General features: G+C 52.3%; 1 protein-coding gene across 6 annotated transcripts in view; it reads left to right on the plus strand.

Moving 5' to 3' along the window:
- The window catches only part of ELMO1 (engulfment and cell motility 1), a 505,561-nt gene that overhangs the window by 69,733 nt on the left and 412,103 nt on the right, over positions 1–23,725 (plus strand). For 3 of the 6 annotated variants that reach the window (XM_066353942.1, XM_066353939.1, XM_066353941.1), the window contains exon 2: positions 14,174–14,323. The exons of 2 other annotated variants lie outside the window; for them this stretch is intronic. In XM_066353942.1, the coding sequence (XP_066210039.1) occupies positions 14,246–14,323 (78 nt within the window). In that variant the 5' untranslated portion in view covers positions 14,174–14,245. Of the gene's footprint in view, positions 1–14,056; positions 14,324–23,725 lie in introns of those variants that run through there. One more of the 6 variants, XM_066353940.1, reaches the window with a different exon arrangement.

A 23,725-nucleotide genomic window follows, 5' to 3' on the forward strand; every position in this document is an offset into this window, starting at 1 on the left:
ATTTGTTTGTTTTTTTATCCTGGGTATCTGAATGGTTTTAAATTATTCTTGGTTGGTTGTTTTGCACAACTGAGCCCTTATCAAAGCAGATATCAACAGGTTGAGTCTCCCCAATGTGCTAGAACCCAGTGATCATAAAAGAACGTAAAGCATCAGCATCCAGCTCATCCACCAAGGTCGAGTTGAAAAGGTCCTCAGCAAAGTGCCAGCAACGAGATGCCTGTCCTTCTACCTGTTTTCTTCTAACCAGCTTCTCATCTCATCCACCCCCTCCAGGTTGTGCCAGCAGGTTTTAGGAAAGCTCTGCCCAGGGCAGAAGGGGAGGGAAGTGAGCTTTTTTTTTTTTTTTTTTTTTTTTTTTCTGAAGCTGGAAACGGGGAGAGACAGTCAGACAGACTCCTGCATATGCCCGACCGGGATCCACCCGGCACGCCCACCAGGGGGCGACGCTCTGCCCACCAGGGGGTGATGCTCTGCCCCTCCGGGGCGTCGCTCTGTCGCGACCAGAGCCACTCTAGCGCCTGGGGCAGAGGCCAAGGAGCCATCCCCAGCGCCCGGACCATCTTTGCTCCAATGGAGTCTCGGCTGCGAGAGGGGAAGAGAGAGACAGAGAGGAAGGAGAGGGGGAGGGGTGGAGCAGATGGGTGCTTCTCCTGTGTGCCCTGGCCGGGAATCGAACCCGGGACTTCTGCACGCCAGGCCGACGCTCTACCACTGAGCCAACCGGCCAGGGCCGAAGTGAGCATTTAAAAAATAATCATCATCATCCATCCAGAATGCGACCCTCAGGATGGGAGTAAGCAGGTTGGTCTCCCGTGGGTGCAGGCAGTCCGACTGGCTTTCACATAGAACTGCAGACCCCTTTTCCTCTGTTTCGTACCATGGGTATACTTTTAAGTAAATAAACGTGGTGAGAAGCTTCTGGATTCATATCCGTGTCTATGGAAGAGAAGCTGTCCATCAGCAGCCAGCACTGGCCCCTGGGAGCCACTGTCATCTCGGTGTTTGTGTGTGAAAAATCTTCAAAGCGTGGCCCCCTGTCTGTGCTGATAACTTGTGTCCTGAAAGTATTTTATCTCAAGAAAAATTGGGGCAGACTTGTGAGGGAGCCCAGATGAGAAAACCAGAAGGAAGAGATTTCTCGCCTGCCTCCGGTCCAGAGGGCTGGGACGGAGCCCCCGGAGGGAGGGAGATAAGAGAGAAAACTCGGCAGGCTTTTGTTTTTGTTTGTCTTGCTGGGGGTTTGTGCCGAAGCCACAGAGGCCTGAAATATCTAAAACCCCCCGAGAAGGAGGAAAATCATGTTTTTTAATGAAAGCTTCCGGGAGAAACCGTTTGAGGTACTTCTGTTTAGAGCCAGGGTAGGACACCCTGCAGGAGGGGCTGTGTCGTCACGGGCCTGAGTGCCTTAGTCCCTTCTGAAAGCCCAGCTCCAGGGAGCAGCTGGGACCAGGGGGACCAGGCCTCCTCTGCTCTGTCAGCTTGCAGGTGGGACAGCAGTACTGTGGGGTTCGCCCCTTGGAGATCAGGACAGTGACGTCAGCGCCTGGGACAGCTCGACAGGTCCCACAGGCTGGAAGGAGGGACACAGGTAGCCTGGGACGGGGCGGGTCCCCCTCTGTGTGGAGAGCACCCTTTGTTTGTCCTGTAGGGACCCCTACGAGCCTCAGCACTGAAAACCGCACCCAGCTCTCCTTGGAGAGAAAGGAACCAGAAGGAGTTGAGTTCTGGTCGCCTCTGTGTGCTCAGCGGACTTCCCCGTGAGACCCGGGACCTGGGGTCAGGTCCCGTCTGTGTCTTTGGGTTATCTGCTCAGACAGTTAGGATTTCCTGCCCTTACCATGCGGGTCGGTCCTTCCAGAATCTTAACCCTAACCATCCTCCTTCGATTCCTCCCAGTCTGATCACTCACCTAGAAACTTCCACTCATCCTTTAAACCCAGGGGAAAAAAAATGTGCCCATATCTATAAAACCTCCTTGGACTTCAGGTTGGGTTGTCCACTCTCACGACAGTCGGTCTAGTTCTGCTCTGATGCTTTCGGAAGAAAGAATTCCCACGTGGTGGGACCCGGGTACCCCGTGCTTGGTCATTTACCAATAATGATAGCAACAATGATAATAATGATAATAATAATAATAAGCCATAGCAGGCCCTGCCCTAATTGCTTTATACGTCAGTCCTCACAACAGTCCTTTGAGAAAGGTTCCAGTGTTGTCCCAGTTTCACAGATGAGGATCCTGCGGGTTGGACGTGTTATGTAATTTGTCCAAAGCCACAGAGCTGTGGCCACGCAGGATCAACGCCCAGGCAGACAGCAGACCTCACCCCACCTCCGTTCACAAGCCTGTGCTCACCTGGGGGAAGGGGACTGTAGGGACCTGGGGCGGGAGGAAGGGCTGACGCTAGTGACACCCGGTGCCATGGCCTGTGCACTGCCGCTTGGGCACTGTCCTTCGGAAGGACTGGTGCTGTGCCGAGTCCTCATGGCGGGCGGGGGTGTGGGGGGACTCAGGAGGACAGCCCAGCTTCCCGCCCCCTGGGGAAGGTGCTCACCGCTCACCTGCTGCTGCGGTGGAGTTTCCCGGGGGTGGCTTTTCGGGCTGGGCCGCAGCTGGAGAGGCAAGGGGAAAGGAGGAGGCTTGCGTATTGTTTTTTAATCAGCAGGTTTGGAAACTTGGAGTGTTTGGCTCGCAGGATGGTGGAAAGGCTCCAGCATTTCCTGTGGCCTGGAGTCTGGCTTCTGAGATAGGAACGGGGGGCCTGAGCTTGGCCTCCTCCGCTGGGGAGTGTCAGCCCTCGTCAGTCACCGGGACAGGGCTTGGGGGGGGAGGATGGGGAATGGGGCTGCGGGGAGGGGGGCCCTCTGGCCTTGCAGCAGCTGAAAAGGAATCTGAGAAGCAAATATCCCAAGGCCAGAATGAGGAGGGCAGCGTGTGCCCGTGTGCCTTGGGGGGTAAAGTAATGAGCTTTCCGTGCGGCATTGGATGCTCCCGTCGTCGCAGCGAGCGCAGAGGGGAGGGCGAGAGCCATGGCCGCCCAGCGCCCGGTCTGTCCTGCTCCGGACAGAGTTTCTCCGGGAGGAGGAGGAATCTAGAGTTGGCCTTGAGTTCACCCCTGAGCGCCTCCAGGCCTGTTTCTGCCCAGTGGGACACAGGAGGACCTGCTGCCCCAGGAAGGGCCTGAAGGCTTTCTGGGCGAGGAATTCTGGGTTTGCACATTGCGTCCTCAGCTTGGGTGATTCCTCACATTTAAAAAAAAATAAATCTCTGAATTTGCTTTAAGGGAAGTGTGATTCATTCACTGGTCTGAGAACTATTTATTGAGTTACTATTTGCCATGCCATCTGGTCTGGACCAGAGGTGCAGAGACCAGGGAGATGCGGAACCCCTGTCCTTCCGGGGGGGGGGGGTCATGGAATGCTGTAGCAGACGGCGTGGACAGGGGCGCTGGGAGGCGCCTTGCAAACCCCTCGGAAGAGGGCAGCTGCTTCCAGCTCGGGAGGCCAAGGGGTCAGGGAAGCCTCAGAGAGGCCAGCTCAGGAAATCGGCCTGAAAGTCCAGGTGGGGGGTGTTTAAAGCCCCTCCAAGAGGAGAAGAAAAGACATTCTGGGTCGAGGGAACATTATGAAACAAAGACGGAGGCACAAGAATCTGTCCTGCCCAGGAAGTGGCAGTAGCCAGACGAGGAAAGAGGTGGCCAGCTTCTGTCTGGGTGTCCCCTCCCCTCCCCTCCCCTCCCCCAGGAGGCCACGGCACTCCTGGGTGGGGACCCTGACCCGGCCGGTCTGAGGCTTGCCTTCTTTAAGCGGTGCTACCGGCACTCCCTGCAAAAAGGACTGTTGGTGACCTGCAAGGGAAAACCACTTGGCCATGTCTGACTTAGAGACATGGCCTGCGTCTGGGGGGCAGGGCTCAGGGACGCAGCTGGCGGGGAAGGGTGCCCTGGTGATGCCCTGAGACGGGCTGGAGCCCGGCTGTGCCACCCTCCCCACAGCGCCAGGCAGAGACTGAAAGCCGGAGGTGAGAGGTGAGAGAGTCAGACCCTCGCTGTCACCGAGACAGATGCTCCGTTTCCCCCCGTGCGTTAGCCCCGGCAGCTGGTCTGCACAGGAGCAGCTGGAGTCACCAGGACGCGCCCTGCCCCGCGTGCATCGGAAAGAGTTACTCAGAGGAGCGAGGCTACTTTCCTGGAGACATTCCCGTAGAGGCAGGTGATGATCATTCAAGATGGGAATAAAGTCAAGAGTTTTCTCTGCCACTTTCCACTGCCGGTCTAGCCAAGACTATTTGGCAGAAAAAAAAATTTTTTTTTTTTCGTGAGGAACCAAAGAGGCAAATGGTCTAAATGTATCATTTCCCAAAGAGTATTGCCTAAGAAAATAAGGCCACAAGAGGCCCCGTGAGGAGGGGAGTGGAGGGGGTGGCAGTGTTTTCTGGACACATACTTTGGGGAAATATTGTATACTGCACACGAAGATTTTACAGTCTGCGTAGATTCCAAGAAGTCCTGTCGTAAAAGAATCTTAAATACGGGATAGTGATTACAGACGTACTCTGGAATCAGGCGGATGTGGATTTGAAAGAGTAGACAGTTAGACAGTAGGCATGAGCAGAGCAGGAGGGATAGACCGGGTTCAGAATGTCACCGGATGGAAAGTCCCAGGTGCCTAGCGACAGGCAGAACTGGGAAACAGGTATTGTGGGCTAGGACCTTTCCTCCAGGGTGATCTTTCCTCCGCTGGCATGTTGTTAGTCACGAAGTTCAGACCCCCTGACCTTTCATCTCGCGGTTCAGACCCCCTGAGAGGAGGGACAAGTGGCCGCAGGATGGCCTCACGCCATGCCCACACGAGCCCTTGCACAACCGCTCCCTGAAGCATTCCCCCCCCCCCCCCCACGGTGAGGTTCTGACCTGCACCGATCATCTGAGGAACAAAGCCTCAGGTCTGTTAACCGCAGAGACAGAATTTCAAGCAAACCAGAGATAACATCCAGGTCACGCTGGGTTTCACCCCCAGGCCCAGGAAAGCCGCAGAACCAGATGCTGACAGGAGGACCAGAGGCGGTGACTAGCGTCCCCTCCCCGTGCACCGCCCGATTAGGTAGAGACCGGGACCCCGAAAGGACACACCTGGAAAGCTGATGAATCGTCTATCCAACCCAAAGATCTCCCCTAAAAGCGCCACCTTTGGAAAATAGATAAAAACAGTTAAGATGAAGGACCCAGCATGCTCTCTCTCTCTCTCCCTCTCTCCCTCTCTCTTTCTCTCTCTCCCCAGAGCACGCCCATCTCTTTCCCCACCCCTTCTTTTCTTAGGCACGCCTCTCTGTGGGACACGTCCCTGCCTTTCCTTGTCTTCCTCTCTCAGGCACATTATCCTCTCTCTCTCTCTCTCTCTCTCTCTCCTCAGCTCCAGGGGCCCCCTCTTTTGCCTCTGTGACTTGTTTCCTGAGCCCACGCAGCCCAGCTGGCTCACTTCTTCCACCCCGGTGACGTTCTAGATAAACTTCTTGCTCTGCGTTCTTCGGCTCTGAATCCTTCCTCAGCCAAATTCAAAGACCAAGGTCTGACTCCTCCGTTCACAGACTTGAGTTTAATGCTGGACTCCGGGTGTGACGGTGGGACTTAGGGTAAGTCGCTTAATATCTCTGCATCTCAGTTTCCTTGTCTGTCCAACGGCTTAGTAACGGGACCTATTTCGTAAGGTTCTTACGGAAAGGACACAGGACACGCACTGTTTGGTTATTATTAGCTGTGATTCATTCAGTGTCTTACAAGAGAGTTGACTATGTTTTATTATTATTATTATTATTATTATTTGCATTGCATTAATTAATATTTCAAAGAAGCAGTGGTGTGTGGGACATGCCAGATAGAGACCGATTCCCGCAACGCACTCCTGACTTCTGTCAGCAGTCCGGGCGAGGAGGGGCGGGGAGGGGCGAGGAGGGGCAGCTGGGGCCACTGAGGCTCCGTCTGAAATGTGGACCCGCGGGCACCTGAGCTCCAGGGCTGGGGAGCCGGCCGGTGTCCGCTGGGCTGCCGGGTTGGAGGGTGGACCTCCAGCGTGTGTTCTGGGTGCTCGTCAAGGCTCAAGGGAAGGGCAAGACCTTTAACTCAGATGGGTAGACAGACGTGAGCGGCTGGATCTGTTCCCTGAGCTGAAAGCAACTAGGAACCAGCAAACACGGGAGGAGCTTTCTGTCCTTCTCCGATCTACTTATAAAGGATGCTGCTGACACTTTGGACCAGATCATTCTTTGTGGCGGGGGTGGGACTCACCCTGGGCAGTGTGGGGTGTCCAGCAGTATCTCTGGCCTCTATCCACTGGATGCTGGTCACATCTCTACCTTTGTGACAGAATGTCTCCGGATGGACAGATGTTCCCCTGGGGGGGCAAAAGTCACCCCTGGTTGCAAACCAGGTGACTGATTTCTAATCTTGCTTAAAAAACAACACCAGGATACAGACCAACGTTAAAAAGTGAGCATGAATAGTCATAACTCTTAATTTTTAACTGCGGAAGAAGGGAGATGAAATGTAGGGCAAAGACCAGTTGAAGAAATAGAAGCACTGTCTTTCAAGGCACGAGAGACCAGCGGGAAAGAGGACCGATATAGTAAAAACACGAACGCCTTTGAACCGTGCGGGGAGAGTTTTGGAACTTCTGACTCTAGCCCTGTCCCTTGCAGGAAGCTCTTAGCGAACGCCTTTTCTAATGGAAATTTACACGGATACAGGAAATTTTCATTGGTACAGGTGTCCTTTTGTCCCCCAAACTAGGAAGAGAACTACTTCAGAGAGGGCTCTGTCCCCTAGGAAGGCTTCGGAGGGCACAGCAGACCTCACTGAACAACCCTCTTCATCCCACATCTCCAGGTCACCTCTGCACCCCACCTGCCAGCTCCCGAGAACGCGGTTCCCCTGCTCCTTGGTTTGGGCTCTTCTTCACACCTCATCGCCACCTGTAAGAGGGCGTGTCATCTCCAAATTCTAACCACCTCTTACTGCAGCTGTGAGCAGTGCATGAGTCAAGAGACACTTTTTTTTCACCTAAAGAAAATTTAAAAACCCAACTATTTTTTTTTTCTTTTTCTTTTCCAGCTCACTGTTGTTAGTTGAATTTGCGGTGCCCAGTGGCTGAACCTGAGAGGTTTGATGAGAAAGGTTTGCTCCGTCCTCTGCATAGTACAGAGAGAGTAAAGGGAAGGCTGTTTTCCGTGGGGGTGGCAAAGGCCCTCTCCCTTCCTATGTCACCTGAATGCCACGGGAAAAATGTCACTTACTCCTCTTTCTAGCAGAGACCACTCAACATTAAAATACGGGATTAGTGCTTGCTCCCTGCTATCCCCCAAATTGTTATAAACCTTTTTTCCTGTCACCAGAGGATGTCGATGGCCAGTGGGCAGAGGCAGCCTTCCTGCGGGGGAGGGGGGGGGGGAGGAAAGGACAGAGGAGTTGAAGGAAATTGTTCCTTCAGCTGCTCCCTGTTTCTTTCCCGTTGATCTGCCCGGTGGCTTCTGCTGGCCCACTGTCAGCCTCCGTCAGCCACTCGGTGGGGCACACCGTTCACCAGTGCGAGGAGGGTATGCGTGCACGGCTCCCACAGGAAGGTGTTATTTTCTCTTCTCTTAATAGGGTTTGGTTGTGTAGTAGAAAGACCTAGACATAGGATCAGAGGCTTTAAAGCCACGACAGGGACCCCAAACGGACACCATTTGGAAAATATTCAGAAAAAAAGAAAACGGATCAGGTATTTGGGAACTGAATGAGACCTCAGACCCAATCACGTTGCGTAGAAAAAAAATGTGGAGATGAAAGAGCTCCTCAGGAACCGACAGGGAGGTGAGCTTCCGACACAGAGGGGCCTCCAGTTCTCCGGGCAGGGACACCGAGGGGCCTCCAGTTCTCCGGGCAGGGACACCGACGCAGGCGGATTTCCAGACGGGAACCCAGAGGAGGTTTCTCTCCGTTGTCTTGGAAACATGACCCGAAGCTAAGAAGGAGACCTTTAGCAGAGAGATAAAGAAAACTTCAACTCGCTCAGGGGTTGTGGAGTCACATCTAACTTTAGTAACCAACTCCCAAGTATAAAGAGCGATTTCTCTGTCTCATTTAAATCCACTCAACGAGACAAAAGCCATTTGACATGCATATTAAAGTTGTAGAGTCTTTTAGATTACATTTCATTTTATTTATTTATTTTTTTTTACTTACTGGGTTAACGGTTAACGTTATATAAATTTTAGGTGTGTAGCTCTGTAACACCACAGCTGTATTCTCCATTGTATGCTCTTGTGGGATCTGCCAATTGAACAAGGGGCAAAGCACCAAGTCACTCGGCAGGCAAGCAGGACGGCCGGAGAATCCCACACCCATTTCCGAGTTGCATCCGGGGGGACTCGAAGGACAAGTGTCCCTGCGAGGCAGAACGGGTCAAGTGTCAAGCCGGCAACGTAGGCTTCCCATCTGTGTTTCTTAAACTTGAGGCTGCAGGAGAATTATGGTAGCAGGCTGTTGACACAAATTCAGGGGTAGTCAACCTTTGTATACCTACCGCCCACTTTTGTATTTCTGTTAGTAGTAAAATTTGCTAACCGCCCACCGGTTCCACAGTAATGGTGATTTATAAAGTAGGGAAGTCACTTTATAAAATTTATAAAGCAGAGTTACAGCAAGTGAAAGCATATAATAATAATTACTTATCAAGTACTTTTATGTTGGATTTTCGCTAAGTTTGGCAGAATAAATCTTTATAAAACAACTTACTATAGTTAAGTCTATCTTTTTATTTATACTTTGGTTGCTCCGCTACCACCCACCATGAAAGCTGGAGCGCCCCCTAGTGGGCGGCAGGGACCAGGTTGGCTACCAATGGCTGTAGCTTTTAGGCAGGGGGCACTGTTGACAATACGTGGTTTTAGTACCGGTAGCTCTGAGGCCATGTTGGTGGTAGAGAGGAGGCGTGTGGAACGTCTGCCTGCCCAGCTGGTGGAGCTGTGCTCGGGGTGTGCCTTCTGCTCTTAGGGGGATCTCCCGGGGTTGGTGGGGGCGCGACGACCAGAGGAGTCGAGTGCCACGCGTACTGTGCCCGGGAAGCAGCACACCGTGCCCGGTTCTGCCGGGCCAGGCGTTGGGCCTGTGTGTCTTTGTTCCTTGGAGAACCTGATGAGACGATTTGTCTTGGGTCACGTTCAGCGCTGGGTGGCCCTGACTGTAATCTGCCCAGGGGACGCAGTAGCTCACCGCTCAACTAGGGGGTGATTCTGCCTTCCGAGGACATTCGGCAGTGGTCTGCAGACATTCCTGATTGCCACGACTGAGAGGGGTACTGACCTCTTGTGTGTCAAGGCCGGAGATGTCGCTGACCATCCCGCAATGCACAGGACAGCTCTGTGACAGAGGACCGTGCCCCCTAAGTGCTGAATGAGCCGAGCCTGAGAAAGCCTCTGCTAGAGACTTCCTTCCCTAAATTTTATCGGAAGCAACAGGGACTATATATAGAAGCCGTGTGAGCTAACTGCTCTCTTGTGGAAGTGGAAGTTCAGCAGGGTAGAATGTGGACTTCTGAGGATGGAGACGTGGACCGGATTGTTCATCCTGCAATCGTGCGCCTGACTCCACCGTACGGACGCCTGAGTGGGGCCCTGTCCGTGCTGTTTGTTCATCTGAGGACGAGTAGTGAGGTCTAAGCGGACTTGGCTGAGTGAGTCCCCCCGGGGGATGCCCTCCTAGCCTCTCCACTCTCAATGGGCGCTTTGTACGCCGCCCTCACGCATTCCCCACGGAGACCCCGGGGCGAGCCACGTAATCACGTAATCGTACTCTCACCTGTTCAACAGGTTTCGTCGGAACAGCCTTGGAGAAATCAATACCAGTTAAAGGGGAAGAAAGGCCTACTTGGCTTTTGATTCCTGGACGGTTGGACGACCTCTCTCAGTGCGATTCTAGACTGCTTTGTGTGGAGTTGGGAGGAGGGTGCCGCTCCAAGTGCATTTTTCTTTTTACTCTTGATTCTCCTGACCCCCGAGACTGTGTGCTCTTTGTCTTGGATAGGGTTACAGGATAGTCACGTGGACTCTGGTTTCGCATTAAATGAGCCTGTTTTCTTATTTCTTTTCTAGGATGGGTAATTGGATCTGGGTCCGGGAGTGGAAGTGGTGCGGTACAGATAGTGTGCATTGTCCTTAGAAGTCTCAGGTGAATAGAACGCTATGCAGACTACAAAGAGAAAGCTTCGCCCAAGCGCTGCCTGCCTGCTTGTATTTGCACACAGGGGGCTCCATGATTGTTTAACCGGTCCGGTGTTGAATATTCGGTTGTTTCCAAATTTGGGGAATTGCAACCAAAACAGCAATTGGCATTGTTATTGTTTAGTCAGTAATTATTTCTTGAGGAAATATCCTAGAAAAGTAAAATCACTCAAAAAGAAGCCAAAAGGTGGCCCTGGCCGGTTGGCTCAGCGGTAGAGCATTGGCCCAGTGTGTGGATATCCCAGGTTCGATTCCCGGTCAAGGCACACAGAAGTGCCCATCTGCATTATCACCCTAACCCCCTCGTTTCTCTCTCTCTCTTTCTCTCTCCCTCTCCCCCCCCTCCTGCAGTCATGGCTCAATTGGAACGAGTTGGCCCTGGGTGCTGAGGATGGCTCTGTGGCCTTCACCTCAGGCACTAAGAAGAACTTGGTTACTGGGCAATGGGGCAATGCCCCAGATGGGCAGAGCATCGCCCCCCAGTGGGCTTGCCGGGTGGATCCCCAGTCAGGGCACATTAAGGGAGTCTGTCTCTCTGCCTCTCTTCTTCTCCTTAATAAAAAAAGAAAAAGAAAAAAAAATGTCACCCCATTAAAATTAATTTAAAAAAAACCCAAAATGTTGCCCAAAGTATACCCTAAATAGATATGCATGGGTATGAGCTTCCTTCTTTAGAAGTCACAACCAAGGGATGTGATAAGAGTGTGTATGGGGTCAGGAGTATAGTGAATGCACCTACTAGGTTATGCCCCAGTGGCTTTGAGAACTCATTGTCATTGTTGCCCTTATTTATGTGGCTTCCACCAGTCACCTGGAACATACCAGACATGCTCCTGCCTCAGGACCTTTGCACTTGCTGTGCCCATGGCCTGTGACATGGTTTCTCCAGATGTCTTCTCACCTCTCACAGGTCGTTAGTCACATCCTGCCTTCTCAGTGACGCTTCCCCTGGCTTTCCTATTTAAAGTTGTACCCCTGCCCGTCCCACGGGTCCCCTTGCCTGCTCCGTTTCTCTCCATCTCCCTTAGCACTGAGAACGGCACCGAGGAGGGCTCAGTAATTACGTGTTGAATGGGTAGATTTGCTCTCACTATTAGCACTGATTCGCTGCGGCCTGGGCTTCCCTCCCCGTCCCTGGCCGGAGGAGCAGTGGTTTTGTTTGGGTTCATTTCCTTTACTTGTCAGCTCTGGTGACATTGGTTATTTATAGTGCAGCCTGTGTTGTTGAGGCTGCCCTCGTTAGCCGTGTCTCCGTCATCGCTGTCATGTCCATCCGCCGCTGAGATAGGACCCGACCAGGCTTACACTCCGTCTGATCAAGACCCAAATGCACGTGTCCGATGAGCATCTTCACGCAGAGATCAGTTTTTAAAACAAACAAACCGATAAATGACCAAGAGCCCAACAGATCATAGGGCGAAGGATTTGGACACTTCACAGAAAAGTGGACATGGGGCTTTGCTCTTTGGTGTCCCACCCCACCCGCTGTAAGAGAAATACAGGTTAGAAGCACACCGAGACATCTTTTCTTCAGTGTGGCGGGTGTGCCAGAGGTCAGTCCGTTGGTGAGGCGGTGTGCCGACAGCAGCCTCGTCCGGGGCTGGGGGGCGTGTGGATCGGTGCCGTGCCCGTGGGGGGGATATTTGGAAATGGCCATCGGGATTTTAAAACTGCGTGGGCTCTCTGACCCAGCAGCCTCACTCCCGTGAATCTGTCGTCAGGAGGTGTTTGCTAGTGGGCGACGTGGTGTACGTACAATGTTGACCGACCACAGCCTTGCTGGTAACAGCCGTGGGGAAGAGATCGCCGGGGACTCGCGGCTCAGAAGGGCTTCATTATCTGGAATTCTTTCATGGAAAGAGCTACAGGGAGCAGGGAAGGGAAGCGGATTGTAGTCTTTGTACTCATATAGGAGGACTGAGCAGATGCACAAAATAAATAAATAAACAATCAAAAACAGGGTAGAAAACCTTTTTTTCCTATAAAAGGGAAGTTGCAATATATATTTGCATTTGCCTCGGATACGTGAAGACGTTTCAGAGTACAGAAGAAACTAACAACAGTGGGTAAGCTGGAGGGGAGGGGTGGGTGTCCCTGTGGATATTGGGTGGGTGGGCCCCTTTGAGAGGAGGGAGAGTCTATATTGTATGTCATTACACACACACACACACACACATTCACATTTTGATTTATGAGAGTGTTTCACCTGTTCAAAAACATGAAGTTATAGCCCTGGCCAGTTGGCTCAGTGGTAGAGCGTCGGCCTGGCGTGCGGAGGATCCGGGTTCAATTCCCGGCCAGGGCACACAGGAGAAGCGCCCATTTGCTTCTCCACCCCTCTGCCGCGCCTTCCTCTCTGTCTCTTTCTTCCCCTCCTGCAACCAAGGCTCCATTGGAGCAAAGATGGCCCGGGCGCTGGGGATGGCTCCTTGGCCTCTGCCTCAGGCGCTAGAGTGGCTCTGGTCCCAACATGGTGACGCCTCGGAGGGGCAGAGCATCGCCCCCTGGTGGGCAGAGCGTCGCCCCATGGTGGGCGTGCCGGGTGGATCCCGGTCGGGCACATGCGGGAATCTGTCTGACTGTCTCTCCCTGTTTCCAGCTTCAGAAAAATGCAAACAAACAAACAAAAAAAACCCATGAAGTTATAAAAGTCCTGCTAGAAGAGACAGGCTAGTCGTGGAGAGGGTGATCTTACCTACATACTTTGTATGAGCAGGTGCTGTTCATTCCACTGAGAATTCAGTCTGTTCTGAATGCTGCGCGTTCCCATCAGCCCGTGGGCTTCCCCGAGACCAGACGGTGCATCGTGTGACCTGGCCTTGGAGAGGGAGTGCGTGTGTGCGTGTGCGTGCGTGTGTGCGTGTGTGTGTGTGTGTGTGTGCGTGTGTGCGTGCATGCGTGTGTGTGTGCGTGTGTGCGTGTGTGTGCGTGCGTGTGTGTGTGCGTGTGTGCGTGCGCGTGTGTGTGCGTGCGTGTGCGTGTGTATGTGTGTATGTGTGTGTGCGCGTGTGTGCGTGCGTGTGTGTGCGTGTGTGCGTGTGTGTATGTGTGCGTGCGTGTGCGTGCGTGTGCGTGCGTGTGTGCGCGTGTGTGCGTGTGTGTGTGCGTGTGTGTGTGTATGTGTGTGTATGTGTGCGTGCGCGTGTGTGCGTGTGTGTGTGCGTGTGTGCGTGTGTGTGCGCGCGTGTGTGCGTGTGTGTGTGCGTGTGTGCGTGCGTGTGTGTGTGCGTGTGTGCGTGCGCGTGTGTGTGTGCGTGTGTGCGTGTGTGTGTGCGTGTGTGTGCGTGTGCATGCGTGTGTGTGTCCATGTGTGTGTGTGCGCGTGTGTGTGTGCGTGTGCGTGTGCGTGCGTGTGCATGTGTGTGTGTGCGTGTGTGTGTGTGCATGTGTGTATGTGTGTGTGTGTGTGAGAACCTCGGGGCATCGCTCCGTCCCTGGGACATCCTGGTTGCTAGCGTGCGGAGCAGCTCTGTTTGTGACACACAGAAAACACTTGAAAGAAACGCTGCTTCCTGACCATGACTTCCTGGGCAATCTGTCCTTCCGGAGGCTGTTGAGCGCGAGGGGTTTCCGTGCATTTGTGGACAGAGCGCGCGAGCCCAGGGGTAAGGACAGCGCAGGACCCCGGGGGTGGGGGTGCGAGGGGCGCCTTGCTTTCTCGCCGAGAGCCAGGAAGCCCTTCCTCTCCGGGGCCATGTCTCCTGGCAGCGCTGACTCTCGGGCGTGGGCACCTTCCCCCCTCGTCTGTCTTGTCTCCTCCTGGGCGGCCGGTGGTGCCGTCGGGTGCCCTGCGTCTTCTGTCCCCGGAGGAGCCGTTTCTTGTACCTCAACCACCAGTGAAAACAGGAAGTGATGAAGCAGAATCCGCCTCGCAGGAGCACTGAGCCCCCGCTGTCTCTCTTTGTCGTTCCTCCGCAGGGATAGACACGTGTGGCCGTGCCCGCCGCAGGAGCCCAGACGCACCGGCTTTGGACCTTCTCGGGGCTCACCATGCCGCCCCCCGCGGACATCGTCAAGGTGGCCATACAATGGCCGGGCGCCTACCCCAAGCTCATGGAGATCGATCAGGTTGGTGGTGCCCAGAGCGGCATGGCGGGGGTTTGGGGGGGGGGTGTTTTCGGGGGTTTTTTCTGCCTTGGAATCTTTGCAGATGTCGTCGGATGGCTCTTTTTCCTTGTTCTCTCTTGGGCTGTGTTGAAACTCTGTGCAATAATACTTGCGACCGAGTTCAATTCCTGGACTCCATGCAGCGGCCATCCGTGGGATTTCTTTTACTCCTCCAAGATCTACGTGGGTTGTGTCAATACAGGGCTTGTGCCTGCAGCGGTGATGGGGGCAGGACGGACGCGTGGGCTGCTGGCTCCAGGCAGTTGACCCAGCGGGGGGGCTGTCCCAGCCCGGCCTGGCAGGGCCTCAGGAGTCTGTGCCGATTCTTTTTATCACAGGCAACACAGAACCTGATTTTTTTTTTTTTTTTTTTTTTGATTCACGTTCCTCTTTGAATTTTTGCAGAAGCTGCCAAGTGCATCATATTAACAGCTTGATAATGAAATTAGTGCCGTGGGGCTCAGGCTTGGATCCCAGACAATCGTCATTTTATGATTAGTGTAAAAATGCACGGCGAGCCCAGTATATTGTCTGGCCTGTCATAAATGCTCAGTAAATGTTTACGGGATAAAAATAAAATCAAGGTGATTTAAAAAAACGCGTTTCCCCTCTTCAGGCATCCTTTAGCTTGGATCTTGACAGATTTTGGGGGGGAGGGAGCTGGCATTTATTGTTCGATGACAGGTGATCCCAGGAAGGTAACTTTTGTCCCTCCAGAGCAGATGAGTTAGAGAAAAAAGGGTTGAGACTTGATCCACAGTTAAGGGTTTCATAGAGCAAATAACGTAAGATTCTAGATGGCTTTCAACCTTTTCCAAGTTAGGGTGCCATGGCAACTCCAGTTTTTATTTCTGTTCTTGATTCTGTTTTATGATTATAATCTATACTCACTCTTTCTCTTTTTCTTTCTTTCTTTCTTTCTCTCTCTCTCTCTCTCTTTCTTTCTTTCTTTGTATGGGTCCAAATAACACGTTAAAATAAATTATGAATGTCAAGTCAGAGTTAGCTGAGCTTGAGTGTGAATGTAAGAGAAGGTGAATGTGTAGGGTTATTGTCAAAAGTGGTGTCATCAGACCAGCCCGTTGTTGTCACTTGAACTGCCCTCCCAGGTGGGTTCAGTGTGACCCTGGAAGCAGCCCACGCAGGTGGGCACGCCCGCCGGGTAGTTTTATATACATTTGTGTCAGCCACAGCTGTCTGTCCCTTCCCACGTGGTTTTTGAGAGAGGATCCCAGTGGCATTTGACTTTGCAATGTGTCTGGGACCCCTTGGCCCGGACTAAAATGTAGTTAGGATGGGGTTTGGCTACAACCCGAGAGAGAAGCTGGCATCGGGGCTGGCGGGGGGCTCCTGCGTCGTGGACCCCGGTGTCTTCTGTCTCGTTGCTTTGTCTTTTCCGTGGGGCTGAGGACTGGCCGCTGGGGCATCACCTGGGAGCTCATTAGACATGCAGAGTCTTGTCCCGACCTCAAACCTTCTGATTCAGAACCGGCATTTTAACAAGATCCCCGAGGATGCCAGTGTGTAGTGGAGTCTGCGCAGTGCTGAGCTGGATACCCGGTGCCCACGACCGAGTTCTCATGAAATCCACCGGGGGGGGGGGGGGGGGACCCATCCCAGGAGATTCTAAGTCAGGGATTCGGATACATGACTTCCCTGTGGTTCTGCCGTGGTCCGGAGTGTTTGGGGATGTCTCTTTTTTTTTTTTTTTTTTTTTCTGAAGCTGGAAACGGGGAGAGACAGTCAGACAGACTCCCGCATGCTCCCGACCGGGATCCACCCGGCACGCCCACCAGAGGCGACGCTCTGCCCACCAGAGGGCGATGCTCTGCCCCTCCGGGGCGTTGCTCTGCCACGACCAGAGCCACTCTAGCGCCTGGGGCAGAGGCCAAGGAGCCATCCCCAGTGCCCGGGCCATCTTTGCTCCAATGGAGCCTTGGCTGCGGGAGGGGAAGAGAAAGAGAGGAAGGAGAGGGGGGTGAAGAAGCAAATGGGCACTTCTCCTGTGTGCCCTGGCCGGGAATCGAACCCGGGTCCCCCGCACGCCAGGCCGATGCTCTACTGCTGAGCCAACCAGCCAGGGCCTTTTTTTTTTTTTAAGACAGCTGCTCCTGACATGCAGTCTTGGGGCCCATGGAGTCAGTTTCCGGTTTCTGCTTTGGGGATGGCCGTTGCTGGGTGTGAATTAATAATTTAAAAATACAGTTAACAAGATTTTGGAACAATCTTAGGTTTACAGAAAAATCGCCCAGATTGTACAGAGAGTTTTTCCATCTACCCTTCCTTCCCTCAAGTTTCCCTAGTGTTAACATCTTAATACATCTGCCGGAACTAAAGTTGACGTCTTAATGCATTCGCCAACACTCAGAAATTAACAAGGATAAATTAAGTAGTCACAAAACTACAAACTATTTTTTTTGTTGTTGTTTTGTTTTGGATTTCAGTAGTTTTCCCACTAATGTCCTTGTCCTGTTCCCCAGTCCAGGGATACCGACCACATTGTACTATCCTCGTCCTGTTTCCTCAGACTCCCCCAGGCTTCTACAGTGTCTCAATCCCTGCTGCTCTTTTTCAGGGCCTGAGAATTTTGAAGAGTAACTTTATTTTGATACAGTTTCAAACACAGAGAAGCGGCAAGAATGGTACAAAGGACTCCTGTCTGCCTTTCATCCAGACTCATGAATTATTATTTTCCCACACATTGACTTTGTTATTTTTCTCTGTTTTCTCTCTCTACTCTATATCCTTTTTTCCTGAACCAGTTGAGGGTAATTTAAGAGTCTCCATTACTTCTAAGTCACAGTGTGTCTTTGCTAAGAGCAAAATCGTTTTTAGATAACCACAGCCTCTTTATAGAAGCCAGGAAACTGAACATTATTAGCTCAACACTGTCATCTACTTCAAAGTCCATAGGTCATATTCAGATTCTATCTGTTGTCCAATAAGATTTATAGGCATGTTCCTACAATCTTGATAGCCTGCCACGATCATGTGTTCCAGTTTTTTTAATTTTTATTGGTTGATTTTAGAGAGAGAGGAAGGGAGAGAGACAGATGGACAGACAGAAACATCTATTCCTGTAGGTGCCCTGACCAGGGATTGAACCTGCAACCTTGGTGCATTGGACTGATGCTCGAACCAACTGAGCTATATCTGCCCAAGGCATGTATTCCATTTATTGTCCTGTCTTTCTGGTCTCTTTGGATCTGGAATGGTTTCTTAGTCATAATCTTTTGTGACCTTGACAGTTTTGTAGAGGACATGGCAGCAGTTTGATGTAATGTCCTTTAGTTTGGATCTGTCTGATGTTTCTTCCCTGATAGTTTCAGCTTTTACATTTTTGGCAGAAATGCCAGGAAGATGATGCTGTGTCCTTCTTGGGCACATCGTACGTGGAGGCTCATGAGGTCACCTTGTCTCGTTCTTGGTGATGGCTCTAGCTTTCCCAGTGCAGAGACTGAGGTTCATGGAAGTCAGGGAGTCGCTGGTCGGTGAGACCAGGATGCAAATGGGGGCCCCCCTCACTCTGAAGACTGCCCTTTCCAGCAGCTGGCTAAATAGTGGGCTTCCTACTAATGCCACGTGGGACCCACACAGAACACGATACACCCAGCCACTTGTCCAGCAGCTGCTGGAGTGGCAGCGAGACTCCTGGCAGTGCTGGTGGCAGGTGTCGTTTCTTGGTTGAGTCAGAAGTTGGCACAAGAATTGGAAGTGTATTTTCCCGTGCAACGAAGACTCGAGCAATGATTATCACTTGGGTTTTCTCCTCATTTTCCACCTTGTGCAACAAAGGTCACAGAACCTGCCTCTCCCTCATTGCATGTTCCCTTCGTTTAGAAAGCTCTCTGCTCTTTTTTTTTTTTTTTTTACCTGCAGAGCAACTCATTCACTCCAAGGTATTTCCGGAAGCCGGGTTGGGCGCTGCTGTCCCATGTCCCCTGAAGACCTTTAGTAGCCATTTACTTACAACATGCTGTTTCCTGTGTCTGTCAACTTACTCCTTGCATGTGTCCCAGGGTCACCCAGGGAAGTCGTGACCAATGCATGCCCCAGCCCAGCCGCAGAGACTTTGATTCTGCCGGCCAGGGGTGCGGGGAGGAGCAGCCGGGGAGCCCAACACAGGGGCCCCACCTCAGGAGACGCAGGGGCTCGCGTGGAGCAGCCAGGAGGCTGGAGCTGCCTCGTCTTCAGTGCTGCGTCTCCGGTGCCCGGTGACCGGTCTTGACTGAATAAATGGGCATTTCATTCATGAACAACTGGGCGAGGGGGCTTCTTGCGTGGGGATCAGTTCTGCTCCGCCATGCTTGAGCACCGCCCGGGTTCAAGGGATATCTGCTCGGAGAGGCCTGGTTCATCCTCTTTCTAAAGGTTGAGGAGACAGTTCCGTAGGAGAAGCCCGGAGGAGCTGTATGCTGTCGAAAGAGTCGTCAGCTCATTCGTGTAGGGCTTCTTCACTGTCTGTTGTTGGGGACCGCCTGAGGCTGTGGGTACGTGGGCCTAGCAGGATCCCTCTTCACTGTCCTTATTAACTTGCTATTTTCTGAACAGCGTATTTCTCAGTTAAGAGCGTAGAACCCCCAACACCTTGACAAGAGGCGTCGGAGCCCTGGCTGGGTAGCTCATTTGGTTAAAGCATCAGGTTGGCTTAACCTATACGCCAAGGTTGTGGGTTTGATTCCCGGTCAGGGCATGTACAAAAATTAACGAATGAATGCATAATTAAGTGAAACAACAAACCGATCTCTCTCTCTCTCTCTCTCAAATCAATTAAATAAAATTTCTTTAAAAAAGAATGATAATAAAACAGGCATCGGTGGAGGGGCAGCATGGTCTAACAGACACAGTCCAAGCTCTGGGCATTGAGACCTGTCTGGGAGCCTCTCTGAGCCTCAGTATTTTCGTCTTATAAAGTCTAGATAATCATTTGCTACCGTTTGTGACCATTGTGTGTATTAAAGGAAACGCGTGGGAGGAATATAGGACGCTGCCTGGCTCAGCATAAATACCCCACGCGGCCGCCATTGTTGCCGCTGGAGTAAGTGGGTTCTCATCGGATTATGAAATGCGAGGCCCTAGTTCTCCTCTTTCCTGGCCCTCCCATCGCGAGGAGTTTCCCTCCTTTCTCTTTCTCTGTCTGTCTCACTTTTTAAATGTTTAGGAAGGAGAGAAATTTGAAAGGGCAGATAGGAGGGAGGCGTCACCCAGTAATCAAGGAGCATGCTAACTGGACATGCTGCTAATCCATGCTGCGGAACCATCACTGGCTCCCTAGTACTGCACCAGGACATCTTCCTCCATCTCCTGGCAGCTCCCCAGCATGTCTGGTCAGCAGCTCCTCTGTTCCTTTCCTGCACCTGCCCTTCAAGCCTCCTTCGTCTGCCCCCGCCTTCACACCCCTTCCTGTTCAAGGAGGACACCGGGGGCAGAAAGCCACCATGTATACCTGTGCCTCAGACATCCCTGCTTGTGTATTTGCATGCGTCCTCGGAAGAATGGATGCCTCTGTCACCTGCTACCCGGTCTTCCTCTCCTACGGCCAGCAGAGGAGGGCGTTCAGCCTGTCCCAGCCCCCCTCCCCCTCTCTATTGCGACACCTGTGTTTTAGCCGTCCTTCCCCCTCACCTGAGTCTTTGCCCACCAACGTCCTGTCCATTTGTCCTTCTTTCCTTCTCTGCCTTCAGGAGGGGCTCTCTTGCTAGTGGGCGCTTTATTTTCTGTCCTTCTATCCCAAGCGCATGTAAATACTGCCGGTCTGTGTCACCTGTGTTGCTTCAGGGTCTGCTTAGCCGTGGGAGGAATAACACTTTTCCTCTCTCTTTGATGGCTCCAGTGCCTTCTGATTTGCTAAGTCGGGTGCTCTCCCCTCCGCGTGGTGGGTTTCACCCTCGTGGGCACACTCGGCAGAGCTGCTCCTTGGAGCCTTCTTGAATCTTCTACCCCCTTTCCATGGGCTTCGGTTCTGGGATTCTCGCTCCTTGTCTGATTCATTCTTTTAGAGATTCCTTCATGGTTCCACGTCTGTCTCCTTCTTCCTCAGTCTGGCACAACCTCGGTGCACTGCCCTCTGGTCTGGGTGTTCGCTTGGGACACTCTCTGTCGCCGACTTCACGTCTTCTCATGGCTTTGGGTATAACTCCATCTGAGTGATGCCAGCTCGGGTCACCAGCCTGGCCTGCCGCCTCCTCTGTCTGTTTAATGGATGCATTAGTCTCCTATCTAAACCTTCATTTTCCTACAGAAGACAAGCGAAAGGTTGGTGAAACTGCTCACATGTGAACCAGAAGAAAGGGGGTCTGGGTGGGTGTTGACCACCTTTTGGAAGTATGTTTCATGCAGAAGAGAGACCATTAGATGTATTGTGTATGGCCCTGAGTATGGATGCTCCATCCTCCCCAGACAGGAAGACAGATCTCCCCTCTGCTCAGCAAAAGTGAGCATGGGCTGTCTGGGCAGGTGAGGGGTCCTGATCTTCGTGGTGGTGAGGATCACATGTGCTTCAGACAAACACGGGGCAGGTTGTCATGCCGCAGGGTCAGGCCCCACAGGACTGGTGGGGAGAGGTGCATGGTTTTCACCCTGAGTTCTGCAGTTGCGTTCCCATTGGTTCGGGAGACTGGGCGGGGGAGGGTGTGTATATGGGTTTCCAGTCTTTTTTCTTTTTCTTTTTGTGTGTGTGATAGAGACAGAAAGACAGAAAGAGGGACAGACAGGCAGGAAGGGAGAGAGATGAGAAGCATCAATTCTTTGTTGAGGCACCTTAGTTTGTTCATTGATTGCTTTCTCATATGTGTCTTGACTAGGGGAGGCTACAGCAGACCGAGTGATCCCCTTGCTCAAGCCAGCGACCTTGGGCTCAAGCTGGTGAGACTTCCTCAAACCAGATGAGCCTGCGCTCAAGCTGGCGACCTCAGGGTCTCGAACCTGGGTTCTGCGCATCCCAGTCTGACGCTCTATCCACTGCGCCTCTGCCTGGTCATGTGGGTTTTCAGTCTTTTCTAGATCACCTCAGCCAAAACAGCTGAGACTGACCTGTTTTGTTTTCATCTGTGGATACTTTGAGGAAAGATTTTGTTTGAAGAACCTATACTACAATTTTTTTAAGTATTTTTTAACGTCTTTATTCATTTTTTAGAAAGGAGAGAGAGAGAGAGAGAGAGAGAGAGAGAGAGAGAGAGAAGGGGGAGGAACAGGAAGCATCAACTCCCATATGTGCCTTGACCAGGCAAGCCCAGGGTTTTGAACCAGCAACCTCAGTGTTCCATGTCAACGCTTTATCCACTGCGCCACCACAGGCCAAGCAATACCACAATTAAAAAAAAAATCATGAATGAGCCTTGAGCTTTCTGGTGATCCTGAGATTGGCGTCAGATTCCTTAACCTGACCTCAGGGTCTTCCCCGATTCCCCACGTGCATGGGCGGGGGTTCACAGTGCCAGTGCCCGCTTGTTTTCTGCAAGCCGCCCCTTTGACGGCGTGTCCCTGCATCTGTACACGCTCTTGAAAAACCTCTTGACATGTTTTCCCCCCTAACAGTAAGCCTGCGCCAATTCTCCTGCTTGTCTTCAGCTCGTCACGCCTCTAAACCCTGGCTTGGCTAAGCCCTGCGGAGGGAGAGCCTCCTTTGCATCCTGGCCTTTTTGGATCGTGTTATGCTACAGTCGCGTCTCCATCCGCCTACTTTCTCACAGCACCCGCTTGGCCGGTCGCCTTTGGTTAAAGCTACTGTGACCTGTGGGAGGAGATGGCAGGCCCCTGGTGGTCAGCCTGTGCGTTGCGCACATCCGTGTCCTGTGGTCCGTCACCTTGACCTATTTTGCTGTCAGTGGTGAACAGAAAGATAAGAATAAAGCTTCGGTGCTCCTCACTCTCCAAAATTTGCAACGTCCCCCCCGCCCCCTTCCCATATAGGGTTGGGACTTTCTCGGAAGGAAACGCAGCTGTGTGCGTTTGTTGGCACGGCCGCTTTCCGTCGCCCACCCCGCTTCCGGAGGGTCTTTAAAATACAATTCAACGTGCACCCATTGGATTGACCCAAGACCTCATCAGAGCTTATGCACTGCATAAAGCACATGGAAGTTTTTGTGCCGGGCACCGGAATTTTGCTTTTTCTGTTCCTTAGAATAGCTCGGGCCACCTAACTGCAGCCAGCACTGTGTGCGGGCCTGTATGGGAATGAAGTGCCTGGTACAGCCGACGCGGCCGGCGTTACACTTCCCCGTCGGTAACTATCGGAGGTTTATTCTTTCGCCCCAGATCCCTCCGCAGGGGGGGCGACCGATTTGAAGCCAGCACGTCTGACGCTAACAACCCAGGCACTTTCTACTGAACCATAATCGGTGTGGTGGCTCTCTTTAAAATAGACTTCTTTTCAGCTTTATTGAGGCATAATTGACAGAAAATTAAGCGATGTTTGAAGTAGAAACTCCCTGGGTTGCCGTGTGCCGTGGTGATTTGATAGATGTCTACATCATGAAAGGATTTCCCTATTTGAGCTCATTAATACATCCATCACCTCATAGCCATGGCTGCTTGCTTTTTGTGTTGTGTTTTTTTTTCTCCTTTTCTTAAATGAGAACATTTAAGTTCGACTCCCTTAGAAAATTTCAGCTCTACCATACAGTGTGTTAACTGTAGGCACCGTGTTTTTTTTCATTCGATCCTTTTTCCCACCTCTGCCAATTTCCTTCACCCCTCCACCCCACCCACCCACCCCTAGCCCCGAGCACCCACTCTTCTGGTCTGACAACGCCCAGCGTGGCCACCACGATGCCTTCTCCCTCCACTAACGACGTAACTTCTGGGGACGCGCTGTGTCATGGAAGCAATGGAAAATTAGGGAGACTGGGGCCTGTGGTCTGGGTGAGGACAGAAGGCTCCCACCTGAAGTGAGACAGACCCTTGAAAAAAGCCCGGTGTCCTTGGGGCTGATCACGGGGAGAGGCCGTTTGGCCGGGTGCCTATGAACCTGGACTTTGGGTGGACTGATTTGGACTCCAGCTCCGGGCTGCTACTTAAGTGGTGTGTGAGTGGGGACAAGCCTCCTGCTTCATGGGAAGAATTGGCAGTCGTCATATATCCTTTCTGGCTCGGTGGGGCTTCAGTGAGATAATCACTCAGCACTCTGCTTCGTAATGCTAACCATCGGGAGCCAATTATGATTTATTCCGAACGGAGCGGTACACAGAATAGAACAAGCTTCTTAGGTTTCCAGCGAGACTGGAACCAATAAGGCAGACTTTCCCTCCAATGCATTAAAGCCAACGCTTTAGCCCGCAAACCTGTAATTCCCAGAACGTTTAAATACGGAGAGTGACTGGTGAATGGAAGTGACAGTTGAGCTCCACATATAAAGAGTTTTGA

The sequence above is a fragment of the Saccopteryx leptura genome, chromosome 12 (assembly GCF_036850995.1).
Source record: "Saccopteryx leptura isolate mSacLep1 chromosome 12, mSacLep1_pri_phased_curated, whole genome shotgun sequence".
NCBI lineage: Eukaryota > Metazoa > Chordata > Mammalia > Chiroptera > Emballonuridae > Saccopteryx > Saccopteryx leptura.